Source organism: Anomaloglossus baeobatrachus, chromosome 5 (genome assembly GCF_048569485.1).
Source record: "Anomaloglossus baeobatrachus isolate aAnoBae1 chromosome 5, aAnoBae1.hap1, whole genome shotgun sequence".
Classification (NCBI taxonomy): domain Eukaryota; kingdom Metazoa; phylum Chordata; class Amphibia; order Anura; family Aromobatidae; genus Anomaloglossus; species Anomaloglossus baeobatrachus.
Window position 1 is genome coordinate 68,862,626 of NC_134357.1, and position 24,672 is coordinate 68,887,297.

A 24,672-nucleotide genomic window follows, 5' to 3' on the forward strand; every position below is an offset into this window, starting at 1 on the left:
CTGAAAATGTGGTAGTAAAAATTGAGAGGTGGTGAAGATTGCAGTGGTGGTCTAGCTTTATTAACAGCAGAATAATAAAGAATAAATATCCCTGACAATGCAACTTAGTTATAATTAGTTGGAGTGTGCAACGCAGGCAGACGTGCTGCAAATGTCTTTGCACTAGTGGGACTATAGCAAAGTCCAATAGCCACGTATAGGATGCCACTAGGTACACTGAGTGTTTGCTAGTATAATGGCTTGGTTAGAATGAGTTGTAGTGTGCAACGCAGGCAGACGCGCTCTGCAAATGTCTTTGCACTAGTGGGACTATAGCAAAGTCCAATAGCCACGTATAGGATGCCACTAGGTACACTGAGTGTTTGCTAGTATAATGGCTTGGTTAGAATGAGTTGTAGTGTGCAACGCAGGCAGACGCGCTCTGCAAATGTCTTTGCACTAGTGGGACTATAGCAAAGTCCAATAGCCACGTATAGGATGCCACTAGGTACACTGAGTGTTTGCTAGTATAATGGCTTGGTTAGAATGAGTTGTAGTGTGCAACGCAGGCAGACGCGCTCTGCAAATGTCTTTGCACTAGTGGGACTATAGCAAAGTCCAATAGCCACGTATAGGATGCCACTAGGTACACTGAGTGTTTGCTAGTATAATGGCTTGGTTAGAATGAGTTGTAGTGTGCAACGCAGGCAGACGCGCTCTGCAAATGTCTTTGCACTAGTGGGACTATAGCAAAGTCCAATAGCCACGTATAGGATGCCACTAGGTACACTGAGTGTTTGCTAGTATAATGGCTTGGTTAGAATGAGTTGTAGTGTGCAACGCAGGCAGACGCGCTCTGCAAATGTCTTTGCACTAGTGGGACTATAGCAAAGTCCAATAGCCACGTATAGGATGCCACTAGGTACACTGAGTGTTTGCTAGTATAATGGCTTGGTTAGAATGAGTTGTAGTGTGCAACGCAGGCAGACGCGCTCTGCAAATGTCTTTGCACTAGTGGGACTATAGCAAAGTCCAATAGCCACGTATAGGATGCCACTAGGTACACTGAGTGTTTGCTAGTATAATGGCTTGGTTAGAATGAGTTGTAGTGTGCAACGCAGGCAGACGCGCTCTGCAAATGTCTTTGCACTAGTGGGACTATAGCAAAGTCCAATAGCCACGTATAGGATGCCACTAGGTACACTGAGTGTTTGCTAGTATAATGGCTTGGTTAGAATGAGTTGTAGTGTGCAACGCAGGCAGACGCGCTCTGCAAATGTCTTTGCACTAGTGGGACTATAGCAAAGTCCAATAGCCACGTATAGGATGCCACTAGGTACACTGAGTGTTTGCTAGTATAATGGCTTGGTTAGAATGAGTTGTAGTGTGCAACGCAGGCAGACGCGCTCTGCAAATGTCTTTGCACTAGTGGGACTATAGCAAAGTCCAATAGCCACGTATAGGATGCCACTAGGTACACTGAGTGTTTGCTAGTATAATGGCTTGGTTAGAATGAGTTGTAGTGTGCAACGCAGGCAGACGCGCTCTGCAAATGTCTTTGCACTAGTGGGACTATAGCAAAGTCCAATAGCCACGTATAGGATGCCACTAGGTACACTGAGTGTTTGCTAGTATAATGGCTTGGTTAGAATGAGTTGTAGTGTGCAACGCAGGCAGACGCGCTCTGCAAATGTCTTTGCACTAGTGGGACTATAGCAAAGTCCAATAGCCACGTATAGGATGCCACTAGGTACACTGAGTGTTTGCTAGTATAATGGCTTGGTTAGAATGAGTTGTAGTGTGCAACGCAGGCAGACGCGCTCTGCAAATGTCTTTGCACTAGTGGGACTATAGCAAAGTCCAATAGCCACGTATAGGATGCCACTAGGTACACTGAGTGTTTGCTAGTATAATGGCTTGGTTAGAATGAGTTGTAGTGTGCAACGCAGGCAGACGCGCTCTGCAAATGTCTTTGCACTAGTGGGACTATAGCAAAGTCCAATAGCCACGTATAGGATGCCACTAGGTACACTGAGTGTTTGCTAGTATAATGGCTTGGTTAGAATGAGTTGTAGTGTGCAACGCAGGCAGACGCGCTCTGCAAATGTCTTTGCACTAGTGGGACTATAGCAAAGTCCAATAGCCACGTATAGGATGCCACTAGGTACACTGAGTGTTTGCTAGTATAATGGCTTGGTTAGAATGAGTTGTAGTGTGCAACGCAGGCAGACGCGCTCTGCAAATGTCTTTGCACTAGTGGGACTATAGCAAAGTCCAATAGCCACGTATAGGATGCCACTAGGTACACTGAGTGTTTGCTAGTATAATGGCTTGGTTAGAATGAGTTGTAGTGTGCAACGCAGGCAGACGCGCTCTGCAAATGTCTTTGCACTAGTGGGACTATAGCAAAGTCCAATAGCCACGTATAGGATGCCACTAGGTACACTGAGTGTTTGCTAGTATAATGGCTTGGTTAGAATGAGTTGTAGTGTGCAACGCAGGCAGACGCGCTCTGCAAATGTCTTTGCACTAGTGGGACTATAGCAAAGTCCAATAGCCACGTATAGGATGCCACTAGGTACACTGAGTGTTTGCTAGTATAATGGCTTGGTTAGAATGAGTTGTAGTGTGCAACGCAGGCAGACGCGCTCTGCAAATGTCTTTGCACTAGTGGGACTATAGCAAAGTCCAATAGCCACGTATAGGATGCCACTAGGTACACTGAGTGTTTGCTAGTATAATGGCTTGGTTAGAATGAGTTGTAGTGTGCAACGCAGGCAGACGCGCTCTGCAAATGTCTTTGCACTAGTGGGACTATAGCAAAGTCCAATAGCCACGTATAGGATGCCACTAGGTACACTGAGTGTTTGCTAGTATAATGGCTTGGTTAGAATGAGTTGTAGTGTGCAACGCAGGCAGACGCGCTCTGCAAATGTCTTTGCACTAGTGGGACTATAGCAAAGTCCAATAGCCACGTATAGGATGCCACTAGGTACACTGAGTGTTTGCTAGTATAATGGCTTGGTTAGAATGAGTTGTAGTGTGCAACGCAGGCAGACGCGCTCTGCAAATGTCTTTGCACTAGTGGGACTATAGCAAAGTCCAATAGCCACGTATAGGATGCCACTAGGTACACTGAGTGTTTGCTAGTATAATGGCTTGGTTAGAATGAGTTGTAGTGTGCAACGCAGGCAGACGCGCTCTGCAAATGTCTTTGCACTAGTGGGACTATAGCAAAGTCCAATAGCCACGTATAGGATGCCACTAGGTACACTGAGTGTTTGCTAGTATAATGGCTTGGTTAGAATGAGTTGTAGTGTGCAACGCAGGCAGACGCGCTCTGCAAATGTCTTTGCACTAGTGGGACTATAGCAAAGTCCAATAGCCACGTATAGGATGCCACTAGGTACACTGAGTGTTTGCTAGTATAATGGCTTGGTTAGAATGAGTTGTAGTGTGCAACGCAGGCAGACGCGCTCTGCAAATGTCTTTGCACTAGTGGGACTATAGCAAAGTCCAATAGCCACGTATAGGATGCCACTAGGTACACTGAGTGTTTGCTAGTATAATGGCTTGGTTAGAATGAGTTGTAGTGTGCAACGCAGGCAGACGCGCTCTGCAAATGTCTTTGCACTAGTGGGACTATAGCAAAGTCCAATAGCCACGTATAGGATGCCACTAGGTACACTGAGTGTTTGCTAGTATAATGGCTTGGTTAGAATGAGTTGTAGTGTGCAACGCAGGCAGACGCGCTCTGCAAATGTCTTTGCACTAGTGGGACTATAGCAAAGTCCAATAGCCACGTATAGGATGCCACTAGGTACACTGAGTGTTTGCTAGTATAATGGCTTGGTTAGAATGAGTTGTAGTGTGCAACGCAGGCAGACGCGCTCTGCAAATGTCTTTGCACTAGTGGGACTATAGCAAAGTCCAATAGCCACGTATAGGATGCCACTAGGTACACTGAGTGTTTGCTAGTATAATGGCTTGGTTAGAATGAGTTGTAGTGTGCAACGCAGGCAGACGCGCTCTGCAAATGTCTTTGCACTAGTGGGACTATAGCAAAGTCCAATAGCCACGTATAGGATGCCACTAGGTACACTGAGTGTTTGCTAGTATAATGGCTTGGTTAGAATGAGTTGTAGTGTGCAACGCAGGCAGACGCGCTCTGCAAATGTCTTTGCACTAGTGGGACTATAGCAAAGTCCAATAGCCACGTATAGGATGCCACTAGGTACACTGAGTGTTTGCTAGTATAATGGCTTGGTTAGAATGAGTTGTAGTGTGCAACGCAGGCAGACGCGCTCTGCAAATGTCTTTGCACTAGTGGGACTATAGCAAAGTCCAATAGCCACGTATAGGATGCCACTAGGTACACTGAGTGTTTGCTAGTATAATGGCTTGGTTAGAATGAGTTGTAGTGTGCAACGCAGGCAGACGCGCTCTGCAAATGTCTTTGCACTAGTGGGACTATAGCAAAGTCCAATAGCCACGTATAGGATGCCACTAGGTACACTGAGTGTTTGCTAGTATAATGGCTTGGTTAGAATGAGTTGTAGTGTGCAACGCAGGCAGACGCGCTCTGCAAATGTCTTTGCACTAGTGGGACTATAGCAAAGTCCAATAGCCACGTATAGGATGCCACTAGGTACACTGAGTGTTTGCTAGTATAATGGCTTGGTTAGAATGAGTTGTAGTGTGCAACGCAGGCAGACGCGCTCTGCAAATGTCTTTGCACTAGTGGGACTATAGCAAAGTCCAATAGCCACGTATAGGATGCCACTAGGTACACTGAGTGTTTGCTAGTATAATGGCTTGGTTAGAATGAGTTGTAGTGTGCAACGCAGGCAGACGCGCTCTGCAAATGTCTTTGCACTAGTGGGACTATAGCAAAGTCCAATAGCCACGTATAGGATGCCACTAGGTACACTGAGTGTTTGCTAGTATAATGGCTTAGTTATCAGTTGGAGTGTGCAGAGGACAAGAGGGTACAGTGGCAGGATTGTGGTGCTCTGGGTAGAGGAATGGAAGACTGCCTTTCTATTCCCTCCTAATGGTGAAATGCAGGTAGGAAATCCCTGACCTGGGCTACACAGACGCTGTTGCTGTTTGCAGGACCTGTCACCTATGGCTCTCTGACCCTGCCGGTTGGAGCCCTTAAAAGGACTGCTATAAAGTGCTCTCCCTAAGCTGTCTAACGCTGTGTATGCAGCGCATACAGCTGTATCGGCTATAGGACTCAGGAAGACGGAGCTGCGACAGTGATGTCTGACACCAAAGACGCAGAAGGCAGATAATGGCGTCCGTGAAGAAAATGTCCGGTTTTATAATGCAGGGACATGTGACATGCAGATCCTATCACACATGCCGTTGCTTCTCTGGCTCAAAGTCCACTTAGCTGTGTGTGTGTCTGGGATTGGCTGACATGCTGGCCCGCCCCACAAGACGCGCGCGCTTAGGGAAGGAAGACAAGAAAAAAAAAAAAAAAAAATGGCGATCGCCATTATAGAAACAGCAGTGATCTGAAGGCGCTGTTCACGCACACTATACACTGAAATGTGATAATAGTTTGATTCACAGAGTGACTTACACTATTACAGCAGAAACCAAGCTATGATTTAGCTGTTTTTTGGCTGCTAGAACCGTTCTCGAACGTTTCTAGAACTACCGAGCTTTTGCAAAAAGCTCGAGTTCTAGTTCGATCTAGAACATGCCCCAAAATCACTCGAGCCGCGAACTGGAGAACCACGAACCACGAACCGCGCTCAACTCTACAATCTACAGTATTTTAGCCAAAATTTAGCTACAGAATATAAATGCCACTATGTCCCTTCCAAGCAATGCTATGTGTCCAACAGTAGTTTCTGAACAGATTTGGGGTAATGATGTAATCAAAAACATTTCAGAACAAATTTTTTGGTTATTTTTCTGTTCTTAATTCTTGGGAAAATTAAACATTAGAGGCCACAGTAACAATTTGTTGTTTTCCAATTCGACGCCTCAATGTTGTAAACATCTGTGAATGACCTATGTGTTCAATATGCTCAACACACACCTCAATGAAATCCTTCTGTGGTGTAGTTTTAAAGATTGGTCACTTCTGGTGGTTTCATCTGTTTTGGTTCCCTAGAGACTCCACAAATATAACATGCTGTCTGCAGTCTTTCAGTCTATTACATCCAAAATTATCCTCTAAAAAACAAAAAGTGCATTTCCTTTTCTAGCCCTGTTTTGCGCCCAAACAGTAGTTTCTGACCACAAATTCAGTATTAACGGACTCAACATATATTGGACAAAAAACTTATAAGGTCCCTTTTCTCTTTCCACTCTTGAAAAAATGTAAAATATAGGACCAAAGTAATATTTTTGTGGAAATAACTAATTTTTTCTTTTTACTTCTTCATTTTAATTCCTTGAAGCGCCTGAAGGGATAACTACCTTTTTAAATGTGTTTTTGAGTACTTTCAAAAGTCAGTTAATAAAAATGGGATCACTTTTAGGCTTTTTTTTAAATATAGGTCACTAAAAGTCATTTTAAATTTGAAGTGGTCAAGACTCCGTAATGAAACATTTTTTGTAACGTTTGTGGCAAAAATAAAAAAGTTACTGTTAAAAATTTAACCCCTCTACATGTTTAACAAAAAAATACAATTCAAAAATGATGCTATTGTAAAGTATATATTTGTCAAATGACCCATACTAATTATTTTAAATGGTATGGAATTAAAATGTAAATTTTTGGCACACCGAGATGCCAAGACTGGACACAGAGGTTCACACATATCTATAGCGTATAAAAGTGGAAGTATAAAAGTGGTTCAAGATAAGAAATAAAAATAGCAGCACTCACTGTCTCAAGAGTTAAATTTATTGTGGCAAAAAAGTAGAATGAAAAAGGCGGTAGAGAACAAAAAGGATGATGGCCTATTTTTGTTACCCACACGCTTCAAAGGTCCTGTGCAGGAGGTTTAAAGAGAATATTCAGTTAAAAAAGAATATTCACTCTCTTAATGCATGTATAAGTGGGGGTAAACAGGATATCAGAAAGCTGGAATTCCGATTAAGATGGAAGTTGACCCGTTGACACATTGCACTTTTATTCAATATTTTGTGCAGGTAAGAAAAAAGTGTAGCCAGCCATCTAGAACCTTCATGACAGTGCATAAAAATTAGTCACTTTTTGGCCCTGTCAGCAAAAATAAGTAAGGCGTCCATGATGTTTTTGAGCCTGAAAAAACTTGTACAAGTTATTTTGACTGCATTTATCATCATGTTTTAGTTTTCAGTGAATGCAGCTAATGGTTTCTTATTAAATATATGGACTGCAGACAAATATCACTTGTAATCTTAATGATTTCCCATGGTTTTTCGATGTGTCTATAAAAAGTATTGTCTTTCAGGTTTTTTTTTTTTTTTAAATGTCCAGAAAAAATAAGATTAAGTTGACTACCCTGTTTGGACTATTTCGTTGAGACTATTTAAAGTGTAAAATTTTTGGAAATGACAATTTTCCTATTTTATTTTTAGGTTCAGACATGTCTTTAAGACTGGTAAATGGCAATGGTCAATGTAACGGTCGTGTAGAAATCCTCTATAATGGAGCATGGGGAACTGTGTGTGATGATTATTTTGATTTGAACGCTGCACAAGTTGTATGCAGGCAGTTACATTGTGGCAACGCACTTGCAGCTAATGGCAGTGCTGCTTTTGGCCAAGGACAAGGACAAATTGTATTGGATGATGTGCAATGCACCGGCAATGAACAACGTGTATGGGACTGTCAACACCAACCATATACAGTAAACAACTGTGGCCACAATGAAGATGCTGGAGTTGTCTGCTCAGGTATAGTCAGATAGAAGAAATTCTTTTTAATCATTTGTTATCATTCCATGTTTTATCATAGATGTTAGAGTTCAGGTAGATCATATTTTTAGACTGTGTACAACTTAGGGTACTGTAAACAAAAAATAGATTTTGTAGGGAAGTCCTAGAGGATTAGAGGTATATTGGTTTCGGCCCCATCACAACCCATCACCACCCAGCTGCTATTATGTTTTATGTGGGATAGGAGGATTACTTTGTGAGGTCATTAATACCCCAACCATGAAATGATGATAAGTTAAACTTTTTTTAGCAGAAACATACTAACAAAAGACTTAATAAATGTTTAATATTTTTCGCTATGGTTTTTTTCAAATTGCATTTACTTTCTAGTTTTTTTACTGTCATGTCAATACTACTTCACTAAGGTGACAAAGCACAAGTAAATCTTATATATACACATGCTCTGTGACAAAGGAATGATTGATGCAGGTCCCACCACAATGATCCAAATTTATTTTGAGAATAGGGTCAGACTGCTGTCAATGGAGAGTTTCCAAAATGGGGTCACTTGTGGGGGTTTCTGCTGATTTCGCATGTCAGGGACTCTTCAAATGTGACAATGATGTATACAGTATATTACAGCCAAAATGGTGGTCTTAAATTGAAATAGCGCACCTCCCATTCTATGCCTTGCAAAGTGCCTAAACAGCAGTTTCCTACCACAAATTGGGTGTTAGCAAACTCAGTAGAAATTTCACAACCATTTGTGTGGTCCACTTTTTCTTTTAAGACTTGGCAAAATGAAAAACTTAAGTATAAAGCAACATTTTAGTGGGAAAAAATATAATTTTCATTTTCACATCCAATGTTATAAAGCTCTGTAAAGACCCCGTTAGACCTAGATGTTCACAATACCTATACATGAATTCCTTGAGGGTTGTAGATTCCAATATGGCTTCATTTTTTGTTTTTTTGTTGCTGTTTTAGCATATTAGGGGCTCTGAAGATGCAAAATAGCTTCCACAATCTACAGTATTTTAGCCAAAATTGAGCTACAGAATATAAGTGCCACTATGTCTCTTCCAAGCAATGCTATGTGTCCAACAGTAGTTTCTGAACAGATTTGGGGTAATGATGTAATCAAAAACATTTCACAACACATTTTTTGGTTATTTTTCTGTTCTTAATTCTTGGGAAAATTAAACATTAGAGGCCACAGTAACAATTTGCTGTTTTTCAATTTGACGCCCCAATGTTTTAAACATCTGTGAATCACCTATGTGTTCAATATGCTCAACACACACCTCAATGATTTCCTTCTGTGGTGTAGTTTTAAAGATTGGTCACTTCTAATCTTGTCGTCTGTTTTGGTTCTCTAGAGACTCCACAAATTCAACTTGCTGTCTGCAGTCTTTCAGTCTATTACATCCAAAATTATCCTCTAAAAAACAAAAAGTGCATTTCCTTTACTAGCCCTGCTTTGCGCCCAAACAGTAGTTTTTGACCACAAATTCAGTATTAACGGACTCAAGATAAATTGCACAAAAAATTATGAGGTCCCTTTTCTCCTTCTACTCTTGAAAAAATGTAAAATATAGGACTAAAGTTACATTTTTGTGGAAATAACAAATTTTTTCTTTTCACTTCTTCATTTTAATTCCTTGAAGCGCCTGAAGGGATAACTACCTTTTTAAATGTGTTTTTGAGTACTTTCAAAAGTCAGTTAATAAAAATGGGGTCTTTTTTAGGCTTTTTTTTTAAATGTAGGTCGTTAAAAGTCAATTTAAATTTGAAGTGGTCCAGACTCCGTAATAAAACATTTTTTGTAATGTTTGTGGCAAAAATAAAAAGTTACTGTTAAAAATTTAACCCCTCTACATTTTTAACAAAAAAATACAATTCAAAAATGATGCTAATGTAAATTATATATTTGTCAAATGACCCATACTAATTATTTTAAATGGTATGGAATTAAAATGTGAATTTTTGGCACACCGAGATGCCAAGACTGGACACAGAGGTTCACACATATCTATAGCATATAAAAGTGGAAGTATAAAAGTGGTTCAATATAAGAAAAAAAACATAGCAGCACTCACTGTCTCAAGAGTTAAATTTATTGTGGCAAAAAAGTAGAATGAAAAAGGCGGTAGAGAACAAAAAGGATGATGGCCATTTTGTGTTACCCACACGCTTCAAAGGTCCTGTGCATGAGGTTTAAAGAGAATATTCAGTTAAAAAAGAATATTCACTCTTTTAATGCATGTATAAGTGAGGGTAAACAGGATATCAGAAGGCTGGAATTCCGATTAAGATGGAAGTTGACCCGTTGACACATTGCACTTTTATTCAATATTTTGTGCAGGTTAGAAAAAAGTGTAGCCAGCCATCCAGAACCTTCATGACAGTGCATAAAAATTAGTCACTTTTTGGCCCTGTCAGCAAAAATAAGTAAGGCGTCCATGATGTTTTTGAGCCTGAACAAACTTATACAAGTTATTTTGACTGCATTTATCATCATGTTTTAGTTTTCAGTGAATGCAGCTAATGGTTTCTTATCAAATATATGGACTGCAGACAAATATCACTTGTAATCTTAATGATTTCCCATGGTTTTTCCATGTGTCTATAAAAAGTATTGTCTTTCAGGGTTTTTTTTTTATAAAATGTCCAGAAAAAATAAGATTAAGTTGACTACCCTGTTTGGACTATTTCGTTGAGACTATTTAAAGTGTAAAATTTTTGGAAATGACAATTTTCCTATTTTATTTTTAGGTTCAGACATGTCTTTAAGACTGGTAAATGGCAATGGTCAATGTAACGGTCGTGTAGAAATCCTCTATAATGGAGCATGGGGAACTGTGTGTGATGATTATTTTGATTTGAACGCTGCACAAGTTGTATGCAGGCAGTTACATTGTGGCAACGCACTTGCAGCTAATGGCAGTGCTGCTTTTGGCCAAGGACAAGGACAAATTGTATTGGATGATGTGCAATGCACCGGCAATGAACAACGTGTATGGGACTGTCAACACCAACCATATACAGTAAACAACTGTGGCCACAATGAAGATGCTGGAGTTGTCTGCTCAGGTATAGTCAGATAGAAGAAATTCTTTTTAATCATTTGTTATCATTCCATGTTTTATCATAGATGTTAGAGTTCAGGTAGATCATATTTTTAGACTGTCTACAACTTAGGGTACTGTAAACAAAAAATAGATTTTGTAGGGAAGTCCTAGAGGATTAGAGGTATATTGGTTTCTGCCCCATCACAACCCATCACCACCCAGCTGCTATTATGTTTTATGTGGGATAGGAGGATTACTTTGTGAGGTCATTAATACCCCAACCATGAAATGATGATAAGTTAAACTTTTTTTAGCAGAAACATACTAACAAAAGACTTAATAAATGTTTAATATTTTTCGCTATGGTTTTTTTCAAATTGCATTTACTTTCTAGTTTTTTTACTGTCATGTCAATACTACTTCACTAAGGTGACAAAGCACAAGTAAATCTTATATATACACATGCTCTGTGACAAAGGAATGATTGATGCAGGTCCCACCACAATGATCCAAATTTATTTTGAGAATAGGGTCAGACTGCTGTCAATGGAGAGTTTCCAAAATGGGGTCACTTGTGGGGGTTTCTGCTGATTTCGCATGTCAGGGACTCTTCAAATGTGACAATGATGTATACAGTATATTACAGCCAAAATGGTGGTCTTAAATTGAAATAGCGCACCTCCCATTCTATGCCTTGCAAAGTGCCTAAACAGCAGTTTCCTACCACAAATTGGGTGTTAGCAAACTCAGGAGAAATTTCTCAACCATTTGTGTGGTACACTTTTTCTTTTAAGACTTGGCAAAATGAAAAACTTAAGTATAAAGCAGCATTTTAGTGGGAAAAAATATAATTTTCATTTTCACATCCAATGTTATAAAGCTCTGTAAAGACCCCGTTAGACCTAGATGTTCACAATACCTATACATGAATTCCTTGAGGGTTGTAGATTCCAATATGGCTTCATTTTTTGTTTTTTTGTTGCTGTTTTAGCATATTAGGGGCTCTGAAGATGCAAAATAGCTTCCACAATCTACAGTATTTTAGCCAAAATTGAGCTACAGAATATAAATGCCACTATGTCTCTTCCAAGCAATGCTATGTGTCCAACAGTAGTTTCTGAACAGATTTGGGGGTAATGATGTAATCAAAAACATTTCACAATACATTTTTTGGTTATTTTTCTGTTCTTAATTCTTTGGAAAATTAAACATTAGAGGCCACAGTAACAATTTGCTGTTTTTCAATTTGACGCCCCAATGTTGTAAACATCTGTGAATCACCTATGTGTTCAATATGCTCAACACACACCTCAATGATTTCCTTCTGTGGTGTAGTTTTAAAGATTGGTCACGTCTAATCTTGTCGTCTGTTTTGGTTCTCTAGAGACTCCACAAATTCAACTTGCTGTCTGCAGTCTTTCAGTCTATTACATCCAAAATTATCCTCTAAAAAACAAAAAGTGCATTTCCTTTACTAGCCCTGCTTTGCGCCCAAACAGTAGTTTTTGACCACAAATTCAGTATTAACGGACTCAAAATAAATTGCACAAAAAATTATGATGTCCCTTTTCTCCTTCCACTCTTGAAAAAATGTAAAATATAGGACTAAAGTAACATTTTTGTGGAAATAACAAATTTTTTCTTTTCACTTCTTCATTTTAATTACTTGAAGCGCCTGAAGGGATAACTACTTTTTTAAATGTGTTTTTGAGTACTTTCAAAAGTCAGTTAATAAAAATGGGGTCACTTTTAGGCTTTTTTTTTAAATGTAGGTTGTTAAAAGTCATTTTAAATTTGAAGTGGTCCAGACTCCGTAATAAAACATTTTTTGTAACGTTTGTGGCAAAAATAAAAAAGTTACTGTTAAAAATGTAACCCCTCTACATGTTTAACAAAAAAATACAATTCAAAAATGATGCTAATGTAAAGTATATATTTGTCAAATGACCCATACTAATTATTTTAAATGGTATGGAATTAAAATGTGAATTTTTGGCACACCGAGATGCCAAGACTGGACACAGAGTTTCACACATATCTATAGCGTATAAAAGTGGAAGTATAAAAGTAGTTCAATATAAGAAATAAAAATAGCAGCACTCACTGTCTCAAGAGTTAAATTTATTGTGGCAAAAAAGTAGAATGAAAAAGGCGGTAGAGAACAAAAAGGATGATGGCCATTTTGTGTTACCCACACGCTTCAAAGGTCCTGTGCAGGAGGTTTAAAGAGAATATTCAGTTAAAAAAGAATATTCACTCTTTTAATGCATGTTTAAGTGAGGGTAAACAGGATATCAGAAGGCTGGAATTCCGATTAAGATGGAAGTTGACCCGTTGACACATTGCACTTTTATTCAATATTTTGTGCAGGTTAGAAAAAAGTGTAGCCAGCCATCCAGAACCTTCATGACAGTGCATAAAAATTAGTCACTTTTTGGCCCTGTCAGCAAAAATAAGTAAGGCGTCCATGATGTTTTTGAGCCTGAACAAACTTATACAAGTTATTTTGACTGCATTTATCATCATGTTTTAGTTTTCAGTGAATGCAGCTAATGGTTTCTTATCAAATATATGGACTGCAGACAAATATCACTTGTAATCTTAATGATTTCCCATGGTTTTTCCATGTGTCTATAAAAAGTATTGTCTTTCAGGTTTTTTTTTTTTTTTTTAAATGTCCAGAAAAAATAAGATTAAGTTGACTACCCTGTTTGGACTATTTCGTTGAGACTATTTAAAGTGTAAAATTTTTGGAAATGACAATTTTCCTATTTTATTTTTAGGTTCAGACATGTCTTTAAGACTGGTAAATGGCAATGGTCAATGTAACGGTCGTGTAGAAATCCTCTATAATGGAGCATGGGGAACTGTGTGTGATGATTATTTTGATTTGAACGCTGCACAAGTTGTATGCAGGCAGTTACATTTTGGCAACGCACTTGCAGCTAATGGCAGTGCTGCTTTTGGCCAAGGACAAGGACAAATTGTATTGGATGATGTGCAATGCACCGGCAATGAACAACGTGTATGGGACTGTCAACACCAACCATATACAGTAAACAACTGTGGCCACAATGAAGATGCTGGAGTTGTCTGCTCAGGTATAGTCAGATAGAAGAAATTCTTTTTAATCATTTGTTATCATTCCATGTTTTATCATAGATGTTAGAGTTCAGGTAGATCATATTTTTAGACTGTCTACAACTTAGGGTACTGTAAACAAAAAATAGATTTTGTAGGGAAGTCCTAGAGGATTAGAGGTATATTGGTTTCTGCCCCATCACAACCCATCACCACCCAGCTGCTATTATGTTTTATGTGGGATAGGAGGATTACTTTGTGAGGTCATTAATACCCCAACCATGAAATGATGATAAGTTAAACTTTTTTTAGCAGAAACATACTAACAAAAGACTTAATAAATGTTTAATATTTTTCGCTATGGTTTTTTTCAAATTGCATTTACTTTCTAGTTTTTTTACTGTCATGTCAATACTACTTCACTAAGGTGACAAAGCACAAGTAAATCTTATATATACACATGCTCTGTGACAAAGGAATGATTGATGCAGGTCCCACCACAATGATCCAAATTTATTTTGAGAATAGGGTCAGACTGCTGTCAATGGAGAGTTTCCAAAATGGGGTCACTTGTGGGGGTTTCTGCTGATTTCGCATGTCAGGGACTCTTCAAATGTGACAATGATGTATACAGTATATTACAGCCAAAATGGTGGTCTTAAATTGAAATAGCGCACCTCCCATTCTATGCCTTGCAAAGTGCCTAAACAGCAGTTTCCTACCACAAATTGGGTGTTAGCAAACTCAGGAGAAATTTCACAACCATTTGTGTGGTACACTTTTTCTTTTAAGACTTGGCAAAATGAAAAACTTAAGTATAAAGCAGCATTTTAGTGGGAAAAAATATAATTTTCATTTTCACATCCAATGTTATAAAGCTCTGTAAAGACCCCGTTAGACCTAGATGTTCACAATACCTATACATGAATTCCTTGAGGGTTGTAGATTCCAATATGGCTTCATTTTTTGTTTTTTTGTTGCTGTTTTAGCATATTAGGGGCTCTGAAGATGCAAAATAGCTTCCACAATCTACAGTATTTTAGCCAAAATTGAGCTACAGAATATAAATGCCACTATGTCTCTTCCAAGCAATGCTATGTGTCCAACAGTAGTTTCTGAACAGATTTGGGGGTAATGATGTAATCAAAAACATTTCACAATACATTTTTTGGTTATTTTTCTGTTCTTAATTCTTTGGAAAATTAAACATTAGAGGCCACAGTAACAATTTGCTGTTTTTCAATTTGACGCCCCAATGTTGTAAACATCTGTGAATCACCTATGTGTTCAATATGCTCAACACACACCTCTATGATTTCCTTCTGTGGTGTAGTTTTAAAGATTGGTCACGTCTAATCTTGTCGTCTGTTTTGGTTCTCTAGAGACTCCACAAATTCAACTTGCTGTCTGCAGTCTTTCAGTCTATTACATATAAAAATTATCCTCTAAAAAACAAAAAGTGCATTTCCTTTACTAGCCCTGCTTTGCGCCCAAACAGTAGTTTTTGACCACAAATTCAGTATTAACGGACTCAAAATAAATTGCACAAAAAATTATGAGGTCCCTTTTCTCCTTCCACTCTTGAAAAAATGTAAAATATAGGACTAAAGTAACATTTTTGTGGAAATAACAAATTTTTTCTTTTCACTTCTTCATTTTAATTCCTTGAAGCGCCTGAAGGGATAACTACCTTTTTAAATGTGTTTTTGAGTACTTTCAAAAGTCAGTTAATAAAAATGGGGTCACTTTTAGGCTTTTTTTTTAAATGTAGGTCGTTAAAAGTCATTTTAAATTTGAAGTGGTCCAGACTCCGTAATAAAACATTTTTTGTAACGTTTGTGGCAAAAATAAAAAAGTTACTGTTAAAAATTTAACCCCTCTACATGTTTAACAAAAAAATACAATTCAAAAATGATGCTAATGTAAAGTATATATTTGTCAAATGACCCATACTAATTATTTTAAATGGTATGGAATTAAAATGTGAATTTTTGGCACACCGAGATGCCAAGACTGGACACAGAGTTTCACACATATCTATAGCGTATAAAAGTGGAAGTATAAAAGTGGTTCAATATAAGAAATAAAAATAGCAGCACTCACTGTCTCAAGAGTTAAATTTATTGTGGCAAAAAAGTAGAATGAAAAAGGCGGTAGAGAACAAAAAGGATGATGGCCATTTTGTGTTACCCACACGCTTCAAAGGTCCTGTGCAGGAGGTTTAAAGAGAATATTCAGTTAAAAAAGAATATTCACTCTTTTAATGCATGTATAAGTGAGGGTAAACAGGATATCAGAAGGCTGGAATTCCGATTAAGATGGAAGTTGACCCGTTGACACATTGCACTTTTATTCAATATTTTGTGCAGGTTAGAAAAAAGTGTAGCCAGCCATCCAGAACCTTCATGACAGTGCATAAAAATTAGTCACTTTTTGGTCCTGTCAGCAAAAATAAGTAAGGCGTCCATGATGTTTTTGAGCCTGAACAAACTTATACAAGTTATTTTGACTGCATTTATCATCATGTTTTAGTTTTCAGTGAATGCAGCTAATGGTTTCTTATCAAATATATGGACTGCAGACAAATATCACTTGTAATCTTAATGATTTCCCATGGTTTTTCCATGTGTCTATAAAAAGTATTGTCTTTCAGGTGTTTTTTTTTTTTTAAATGTCCAGAAAAAATAAGATTAAGTTGACTACCCTGTTTGGACTATTTCGTTGAGACTATTTAAAGTGTAAAATTTTTGGAAATGACAATTTTCCTATTTTATTTTTAGGTTCAGACATGTCTTTAAGACTGGTAAATGGCAATGGTCAATGTAACGGTCGTGTAGAAATCCTCTATAATGGAGCATGGGGAACTGTGTGTGATGATTATTTTGATTTGAACGCTGCACAAGTTGTATGCAGGCAGTTACATTGTGGCAACGCACTTGCAGCTAATGGCAGTGCTGCTTTTGGCCAAGGACACGGACAAATTGTATTGGATGATGTGCAATGCACCGGCAATGAACAACGTGTATGGGACTGTCAACACCAACCATATACAGTAAACAACTGTGGCCACAATGAAGATGCTGGAGTTGTCTGCTCAGGTATAGTCAGATAGAAGAAATTCTTTTTAATCATTTGTTATCATTCCATGTTTTATCATAGATGTTAGAGTTCAGGTAGATCATATTTTTAGACTGTGTACAACTTAGGGTACTGTAAACAAAAAATAGATTTTGTAGGGAAGTCCTAGAGGATTAGAGGTATATTGGTTTCTGCCCCATCACAACCCATCACCACCCAGCTGCTATTATGTTTTATGTGGGATAGGAGGATTACTTTGTGAGGTCATTAATACCCCAACCATGAAATGATGATAAGTTAAACTTTTTTTAGCAGAAACATACTAACAAAAGACTTAATAAATGTTTAATATTTTTCGCTATGGTTTTTTTCAAATTGCATTTACTTTCTAGTTTTTTTACTGTCATGTCAATACTACTTCACTAAGGTGACAAAGCACAAGTAAATCTTATATATACACATGCTCTGTGACAAAGGAATGATTGATGCAGGTCCCACCACAATGATCCAAATTTATTTTGAGAATAGGGTCAGACTGCTGTCAATGGAGAGTTTCCAAAATGGGGTCACTTGTGGGGGTTTCTGCTGATTTCGCATGTCAGGGACTCTTCAAATGTGACAATGATGTATACAGTATATTACAGCCAAAATGGTGGTCTTAAATTGAAATAGCGCACCTCCCATTCTATGCCTTGCAAAGTGCCTAAACAGCAGTTTCCTACCACAAATTGGGTGTTAGCAAACTCAGGAGAAATTTCACAACCATTTGTGTGGTACACTTTTTCTTTTAAGACTTGGCAAAATGAAAAACTTAAGTATAAAGCAGCATTTTAGTGGGAAAAAATATAATTTTCATTTTCACATCCAATGTTATAAAGCTCTGTAAAGACCCCGTTAGACCTAGATGTTCACAATACCTATACATGAATTCCTTGAGGGTTGTAGATTCCAATATGGCTTCATTTTTTGTTTTTTTGTTGCTGTTTTAGCATATTAGGGGCTCTGAAGATGCAAAATAGCTTCCACAATCTACAGTATTTTAGCCAAAATTGAGCTACAGAATATAAATGCCACTATGTCTCTTCCAAGCAATGCTATGTGTCCAACAGTAGTTTCTGAACAGATTTGGGGGTAATGATGTAATCAAAAACATTTCACAATACATTTTTTGGTTATTTTTCTGTTCTTAATTCTTTGGAAAATTAAACATTAGAGGCCACAGTAACAATTTGCTGTTTTTCAATTTGACGCCCCAATGTTGTAAACATCTGTGAATCACCTATGTGTTCAATATGCTCAACACACACCTCTATGATTTCCTTCTGTGGTGTAGTTTTAAAGATTGGTCACGTCTAATCTTGTCGTCTGTTTTGGTTCTCTAGAGACTCCACAAATTCAACTTGCTGTCTGCAGTCTTTCAGTCTATTACATATAAAAATTATCCTCTAAAAAACAAAAAGTGCATTTCCTTTACTAGCCCTGCTTTGCGCCCAAACAGTAGTTTTTGACCACAAATTCAGTATTAACGGACTCAAAATAAATTGCACAAAAAATTATGAGGTCCCTTTTCTCCTTCCACTCTTGAAAAAATGTAAAATATAGGACTAAAGTAACATTTTTGTGGAAATAACAAATTTTTTCTTTTCACTTCTTCATTTTAATTCCTTGAAGCGCCTGAAGGGATAACTACCTTTTTAAATGTGTTTTTGAGTACTTTCAAAAGTCAGTTAATAAAAATGGGGTCACTTTTAGGCTTTTTTTTTAAATGTAGGTCGTTAAAAGTCATTTTAAATTTGAAGTGGTCCAGACTCCGTAATAAAACATTTTTTGTAACGTTTGTGGCAAAAATAAAAAAGTTACTGTTAAAAATTTAACCCCTCTACATGTTTAACAAAAAAATACAATTCAAAAATGATGCTAATGTAAAGTATATATTTGTCAAATGACCCATACTAATTATTTTAAATGGTATGGAATTAAAATGTGAATTTTTGGCACACCGAGATGCCAAGACTGGACACAGAGTTTCACACATATCTATAGCGTATAAAAGTGGAAGTATAAAAGTGGTTCAATATAAGAAATAAAAATAGCAGCACTCACTGTCTCAAGAGTTAAATTTATTGTGGCAAAAAAGTAGAATGAAAAAGGCGGTAGAGAACAAAAAGGATGATGGCCATTTTGTGTTACCCACACGCTTCAAAGGTCCTGTGCAGGAGGTTTAAAGAGAATATTCAGTTAAAAAAGAATATTCACTCTTTTAATGCATGTATAAGTGAGGGTAAACAGGATATCAGAAGGCTGGAATTCCGATTAAGATGGAAGTTGACCCGTTGACACATTGCACTTTTATTCAATATTTTGTGCAGGTTAGAAAAAAGTGTAGCCAGCCATCCAGAACCTTCATGACAGTGCATAAAAATTAGTCACTTTTTGGTCCTGTCAGCAAAAATAAGTAAGGCGTCCATGATGTTTTTGAGCCTGAACAAACTTATACAAGTTATTTTGACTGCATTTATCATCATGTTTTAGTTTTCAGTGAATGCAGCTAATGGTTTCTTATCAAATATATGGACTGCAGACAAATATCACTTGTAATCTTAATGATTTCCCATGGTTTTTCCATGTGTCTATAAAAAGTATTGTCTTTCAGGTGTTTTTTTTTTTTTAAATGTCCAGAAAAAATAAGATTAAGTTGACTACCCTGTTTGGACTATTTCGTTGAGACTATTTAAAGTGTAAAATTTTTGGAAATGACAATTTTCCTATTTTATTTTTAGGTTCAGACATGTCTTTAAGACTGGTAAATGGCAATGGTCAATGTAACGGTCGTGTAGAAATCCTCTATAATGGAGCATGGGGAACTGTGTGTGATGATTATTTTGATTTGAACGCTGCACAAGTTGTATGCAGGCAGTTACATTGTGGCAACGCACTTGCAGCTAATGGCAGTGCTGCTTTTGGCCAAGGACACGGACAAATTGTATTGGATGATGTGCAATGCACCGGCAATGAACAACGTGTATGGGACTGTCAACACCAACCATATACAGTAAACAACTGTGGCCACAATGAAGATGCTGGAGTTGTCTGCTCAGGTATAGTCAGATAGAAGAAATTCTTTTTAATCATTTGTTATCATTCCATGTTTTATCATAGATGTTAGAGTTCAGGTAGATCATATTTTTAGACTGTGTACAACTTAGGGTACTGTAAACAAAAAATAGATTTTGTAGGGAAGTCCTAGAGGATTAGAGGTATATTGGTTTCTGCCCCATCACAACCCATCACCACCCAGCTGCTATTATGTTTTATGTGGGATAGGAGGATTACTTTGTGAGGTCATTAATACCCCAACCATGAAATGATGATAAGTTAAACTTTTTTTAGCAGAAACATACTAACAAAAGACTTAATAAATGTTTAATATTTTTCGCTATGGTTTTTTTCAAATTGCATTTACTTTCTAGTTTTTTTACTGTCATGTCAATACTACTTCACTAAGGTGACAAAGCACAAGTAAATCTTATATATACACATGCTCTGTGACAAAGGAATGATTGATGCAGGTCCCACCACAATGATCCAAATTTATTTTGAGAATAGGGTCAGACTGCTGTCAATGGAGAGTTTCCAAAATGGGGTCACTTGTGGGGGTTTCTGCTGATTTCGCATGTCAGGGACTCTTCAAATGTGACAATGATGTATACAGTATATTACAGCCAAAATGGTGGTCTTAAATTGAAATAGCGCACCTCCCATTCTATGCCTTGCAAAGTGCCTAAACAGCAGTTTCCTACCACAAATTGGGTGTTAGCAAACTCAGGAGAAATTTCACAACCATTTGTGTGGTACACTTTTTCTTTTAAGACTTGGCAAAATGAAAAACTTAAGTATAAAGCAGCATTTTAGTGGGAAAAAATATAATTTTCATTTTCACATCCAATGTTATAAAGCTCTGTAAAGACCCCGTTAGACCTAGATGTTCACAATACCTATACATGAATTCCTTGAGGGTTGTAGATTCCAATATGGCTTCATTTTTTGTTTTTTTGTTGCTGTTTTAGCATATTAGGGGCTCTGAAGATGCAAAATAGCTTCCACAATCTACAGTATTTTAGCCAAAATTGAGCTACAGAATATAAATGCCACTATGTCTCTTCCAAGCAATGCTATGTGTCCAACAGTAGTTTCTGAACAGATTTGGGGGTAATGATGTAATCAAAAACATTTCACAATACATTTTTTGGTTATTTTTCTGTTCTTAATTCTTTGGAAAATTAAACATTAGAGGCCACAGTAACAATTTGCTGTTTTTCAATTTGACGCCCCAATGTTGTAAACATCTGTGAATCACCTATGTGTTCAATATGCTCAACACACACCTCAATGATTTCCTTCTGTGGTGTAGTTTTAAAGATTGGTCACGTCTAATCTTGTCGTCTGTTTTGGTTCTCTAGAGACTCCACAAATTCAACTTGCTGTCTGCAGTCTTTCAGTCTATTACATCCAAAATTATCCTCTAAAAAACAAAAAGTGCATTTCCTTTACTAGCCCTGCTTTGCACCCAAACAGTAGTTTTTGACCACAAATTCAGTATTAACGTACTCAAAATAAATTGCACAAAAAATTATGAGGTCCCTTTTCTCCTTCCACTCTTGAAAAAATGTAAAATATAGGACTAAAGTAACATTTTTGTGGAAATAACAAATTTTTTCTTTTCACTTCTTCATTTTAATTCCTTGAAGCGCCTGAAGGGATAACTACCTTTTTAAATGTGTTTTTGAGTACTTTCAAAAGTCAGTTAATAAAAATGGGGTCACTTTTAGGCTTTTTTTTTAAATGTAGGTCGTTAAAAGTCATTTTAAATTTGAAGTGGTCCAGACTCCGTAATAAAACATTTTTTGTAATGTTTGTGGCAAAAATAAAAAAGTTACTGTTAAAAATGTAACCCCTCTACATGTTTAACAAAAAAATACAATTCAAAAATGATGCTAATGTAAAGTATATATTTGTCAAATGACCCATACTAATTATTTTAAATGGTATGGAATTAAAATGTGAATTTTTGGCACACCGAGATGCCAAGACTGGACACAGAGTTTCACACATATCTATAGCGCATAAAAGTGGAAGTATAAAAGTGGTTCAATATAAGAAATAAAAATAGCAGCACTCACTGTCTCAAGAGTTAAATTTATTGTGGCAAAAAAGTAGAATGAAAAAGGCGGTAGAGAACAAAAAGGATGATGGCCATTTTGTGTTACCCACACGCTTCAAAGGTCCTGTGCAGGAGGTTTAAAGAGAATATTCAGTTAAAAAAGAATATTCACTCTTTTAATGCATGTATAAGTGAGGGTAAACAGGATATCAGAAGGCTGGAATTCCGATTAAGATGGAAGTTGACCCGTTGACACATTGCACTTTTATTCAATATTTTGTGCAGGTTAGAAAAAAGTGTAGCCAGCCATCCAGAACCTTCATGACAGTGCATAAAAATTAGTCACTTTTTGGCCCTGTCAGCAAAAATAAGTAAGGCGTCCATGATGTTTTTGAGCCTGAACAAACTTATACAAGTTATTTTGACTGCATTTATCATCATGTTTTAGTTTTCAGTGAATGCAGCTAATGGTTTCTTATCAAATATATGGACTGCAGACAAATATCACTTGTAATCTTAATGATTTCCCATGGTTTTTCCATGTGTCTATAAAAAGTATTGTCTTTTAGGTTTTTTTTTTTTTTTTTTAAATGTCCAGAAAAAATAAGATTAAGTTGACTACCCTGTTTGGACTATTTCGTTGAGACTATTTAAAGTGTAAAATTTTTGGAAATGACAATTTTCCTATTTTATTTTTAGGTTCAGACATGTCTTTAAGACTGGTAAATGGCAATGGTCAATGTAACGGTCGTGTAGAAATCCTCTATAATGGAGCATGGGGAACTGTGTGTGATGATTATTTTGATTTGAACGCTGCACAAGTTGTATGCAGGCAGTTACATTGTGGCAACGCACTTGCAGCTAATGGCAGTGCTGCTTTTGGCCAAGGACAAGGACAAATTGTATTGGATGATGTGCAATGCACCGGCAATGAACAACGTGTATGGGACTGTCAACACCAACCATATACAGTAAACAACTGTGGCCACAATGAAGATGCTGGAGTTGTCTGCTCAGGTATAGTCAGATAGAAGAAATTCTTTTTAATCATTTGTTATCATTCCATGTTTTATCATAGATGTTAGAGTTCAGGTAGATCATATTTTTAGACTGTGTACAACTTAGGGTACTGTAAACAAAAAATAGATTTTGTAGGGAAGTCCTAGAGGATTAGAGGTATATTGGTTTCTGCCCCATCACAACCCATCACCACCCAGCTGCTATTATGTTTTATGTGGGATAGGAGGATTACTTTGTGAGGTCATTAATATCCCAACCATGAAATGATGATAAGTTAAACTTTTTTTAGCAGAAAAATACTAACAAAAGACTTAATAAATGTTTAATATTTTTCGCTATGGTTTTTTTCAAATTGCATTTACTTTCTAGTTTTTTTACTGTCATGTCAATACTACTTCACTAAGGTGACAAAGCACAAGTAAATCTTATATATACACATGCTCTGTGACAAAGGAATGATTGATGCAGGTCCCACCACAATGATCCAAATTTATTTTGAGAATAGGGTCAGACTGCTGTCAATGGAGAGTTTCGAAAATGGGGTCACTTGTGGGGGTTTCTGCTGATTTCGCATGTCAGGGACTCTTCAAATGTGACAATGATGTATACAGTATATTACAGCCAAAATGGTGGTCTTAAATTGAAATAGCGCACCTCCCATTCTATGCCTTGCAAAGTGCCTAAACAGCAGTTTCCTACCACAAATTGGGTGTTAGCAAACTCAGTAGAAATTTCACAACCATTTGTGTGGTACACTTTTTCTTTTAAGACTTGGCAAAATGAAAAACTTAAGTATAAAGCAGCATTTTAGTGGGAAAAAATATAATTTTCATTTTCACATCCAATGTTATAAAGCTCTGTAAAGACCCCGTTAGACCTATATGTTCACAATACCTATACATGAATTCCTTGAGGGTTGTAGATTCCAATATGGCTTCATTTTTTGTTTTTTTGTTGCTGTTTTAGCATATTAGGGGCTCTGAAGATGCAAAATAGCTTCCACAATCTACAGTATTTTAGCCAAAATTGAGCTACAGAATATAAGTGCCACTATGTCTCTTCCAAGCAATGCTATGTGTCCAACAGTAGTTTCTGAACAGATTTGGGGTAATGATGTAATCAAAAACATTTCACAACACATTTTTTGGTTATTTTTCTGTTCTTAATTCTTGGGAAAATTAAACATTAGAGGCCACAGTAACAATTTGCTGTTTTTCAATTTGACGCCCCAATGTTGTAAACATCTGTGAATCACCTATGTGTTCAATATGCTCAACACACACCTCAATGATTTCCTTCTGTGGTGTAGTTTTAAAGATTGGTCACTTCTAATCTTGTCGTCTGTTTTGGTTCCCTAGAGACTCCACAAATTCAACTTGCTGTCTGCAGTCTTTCAGTCTATTACATCCAAAATTATCCTCTAAAAAACAAAAAGTGCATTTCCTTTACTAGCCC

The 24,672-nt window shown here is 37.2% G+C and overlaps 3 protein-coding genes across 3 annotated transcripts in view; all 3 read left to right on the plus strand.

Moving 5' to 3' along the window:
• LOC142312631 (scavenger receptor cysteine-rich domain-containing protein DMBT1-like) overlaps positions 1-11,007 on the plus strand; it is a 660,637-nt gene extending 649,630 nt beyond the window's left edge. The window contains exons 23-25 of the mRNA XM_075351627.1: positions 7,507-7,824; positions 10,582-10,899; positions 10,961-11,007. Of these exons, the coding sequence (XP_075207742.1) occupies positions 7,507-7,824; positions 10,582-10,899; positions 10,961-11,007 (683 nt within the window). The remainder of the gene's footprint in view (positions 1-7,506; positions 7,825-10,581; positions 10,900-10,960) is intronic.
• A 2,043-nt stretch (positions 11,008-13,050) lies between these two features.
• LOC142312632 (scavenger receptor cysteine-rich domain-containing protein DMBT1-like) lies at positions 13,051-24,213 on the plus strand. The gene is made up of 7 exons (XM_075351629.1): positions 13,051-13,159; positions 13,661-13,978; positions 16,739-17,056; positions 19,817-20,134; positions 22,897-23,214; positions 23,276-23,289; positions 24,184-24,213. The coding sequence occupies exons 1-7, from the start codon at positions 13,051-13,053 to the stop codon at positions 24,211-24,213; spliced, it is 1,425 nt and encodes a 474-aa protein (XP_075207744.1).
• Positions 24,214-24,269: 56 nt separating this feature from the next.
• LOC142312633 (scavenger receptor cysteine-rich domain-containing protein DMBT1-like) overlaps positions 24,270-24,672 on the plus strand; it is a 118,363-nt gene continuing 117,960 nt past the window's right edge. The window contains exon 1 of the mRNA XM_075351630.1: positions 24,270-24,324. Coding sequence (XP_075207745.1) covers positions 24,270-24,324 — 55 coding nt within the window. The remainder of the gene's footprint in view (positions 24,325-24,672) is intronic.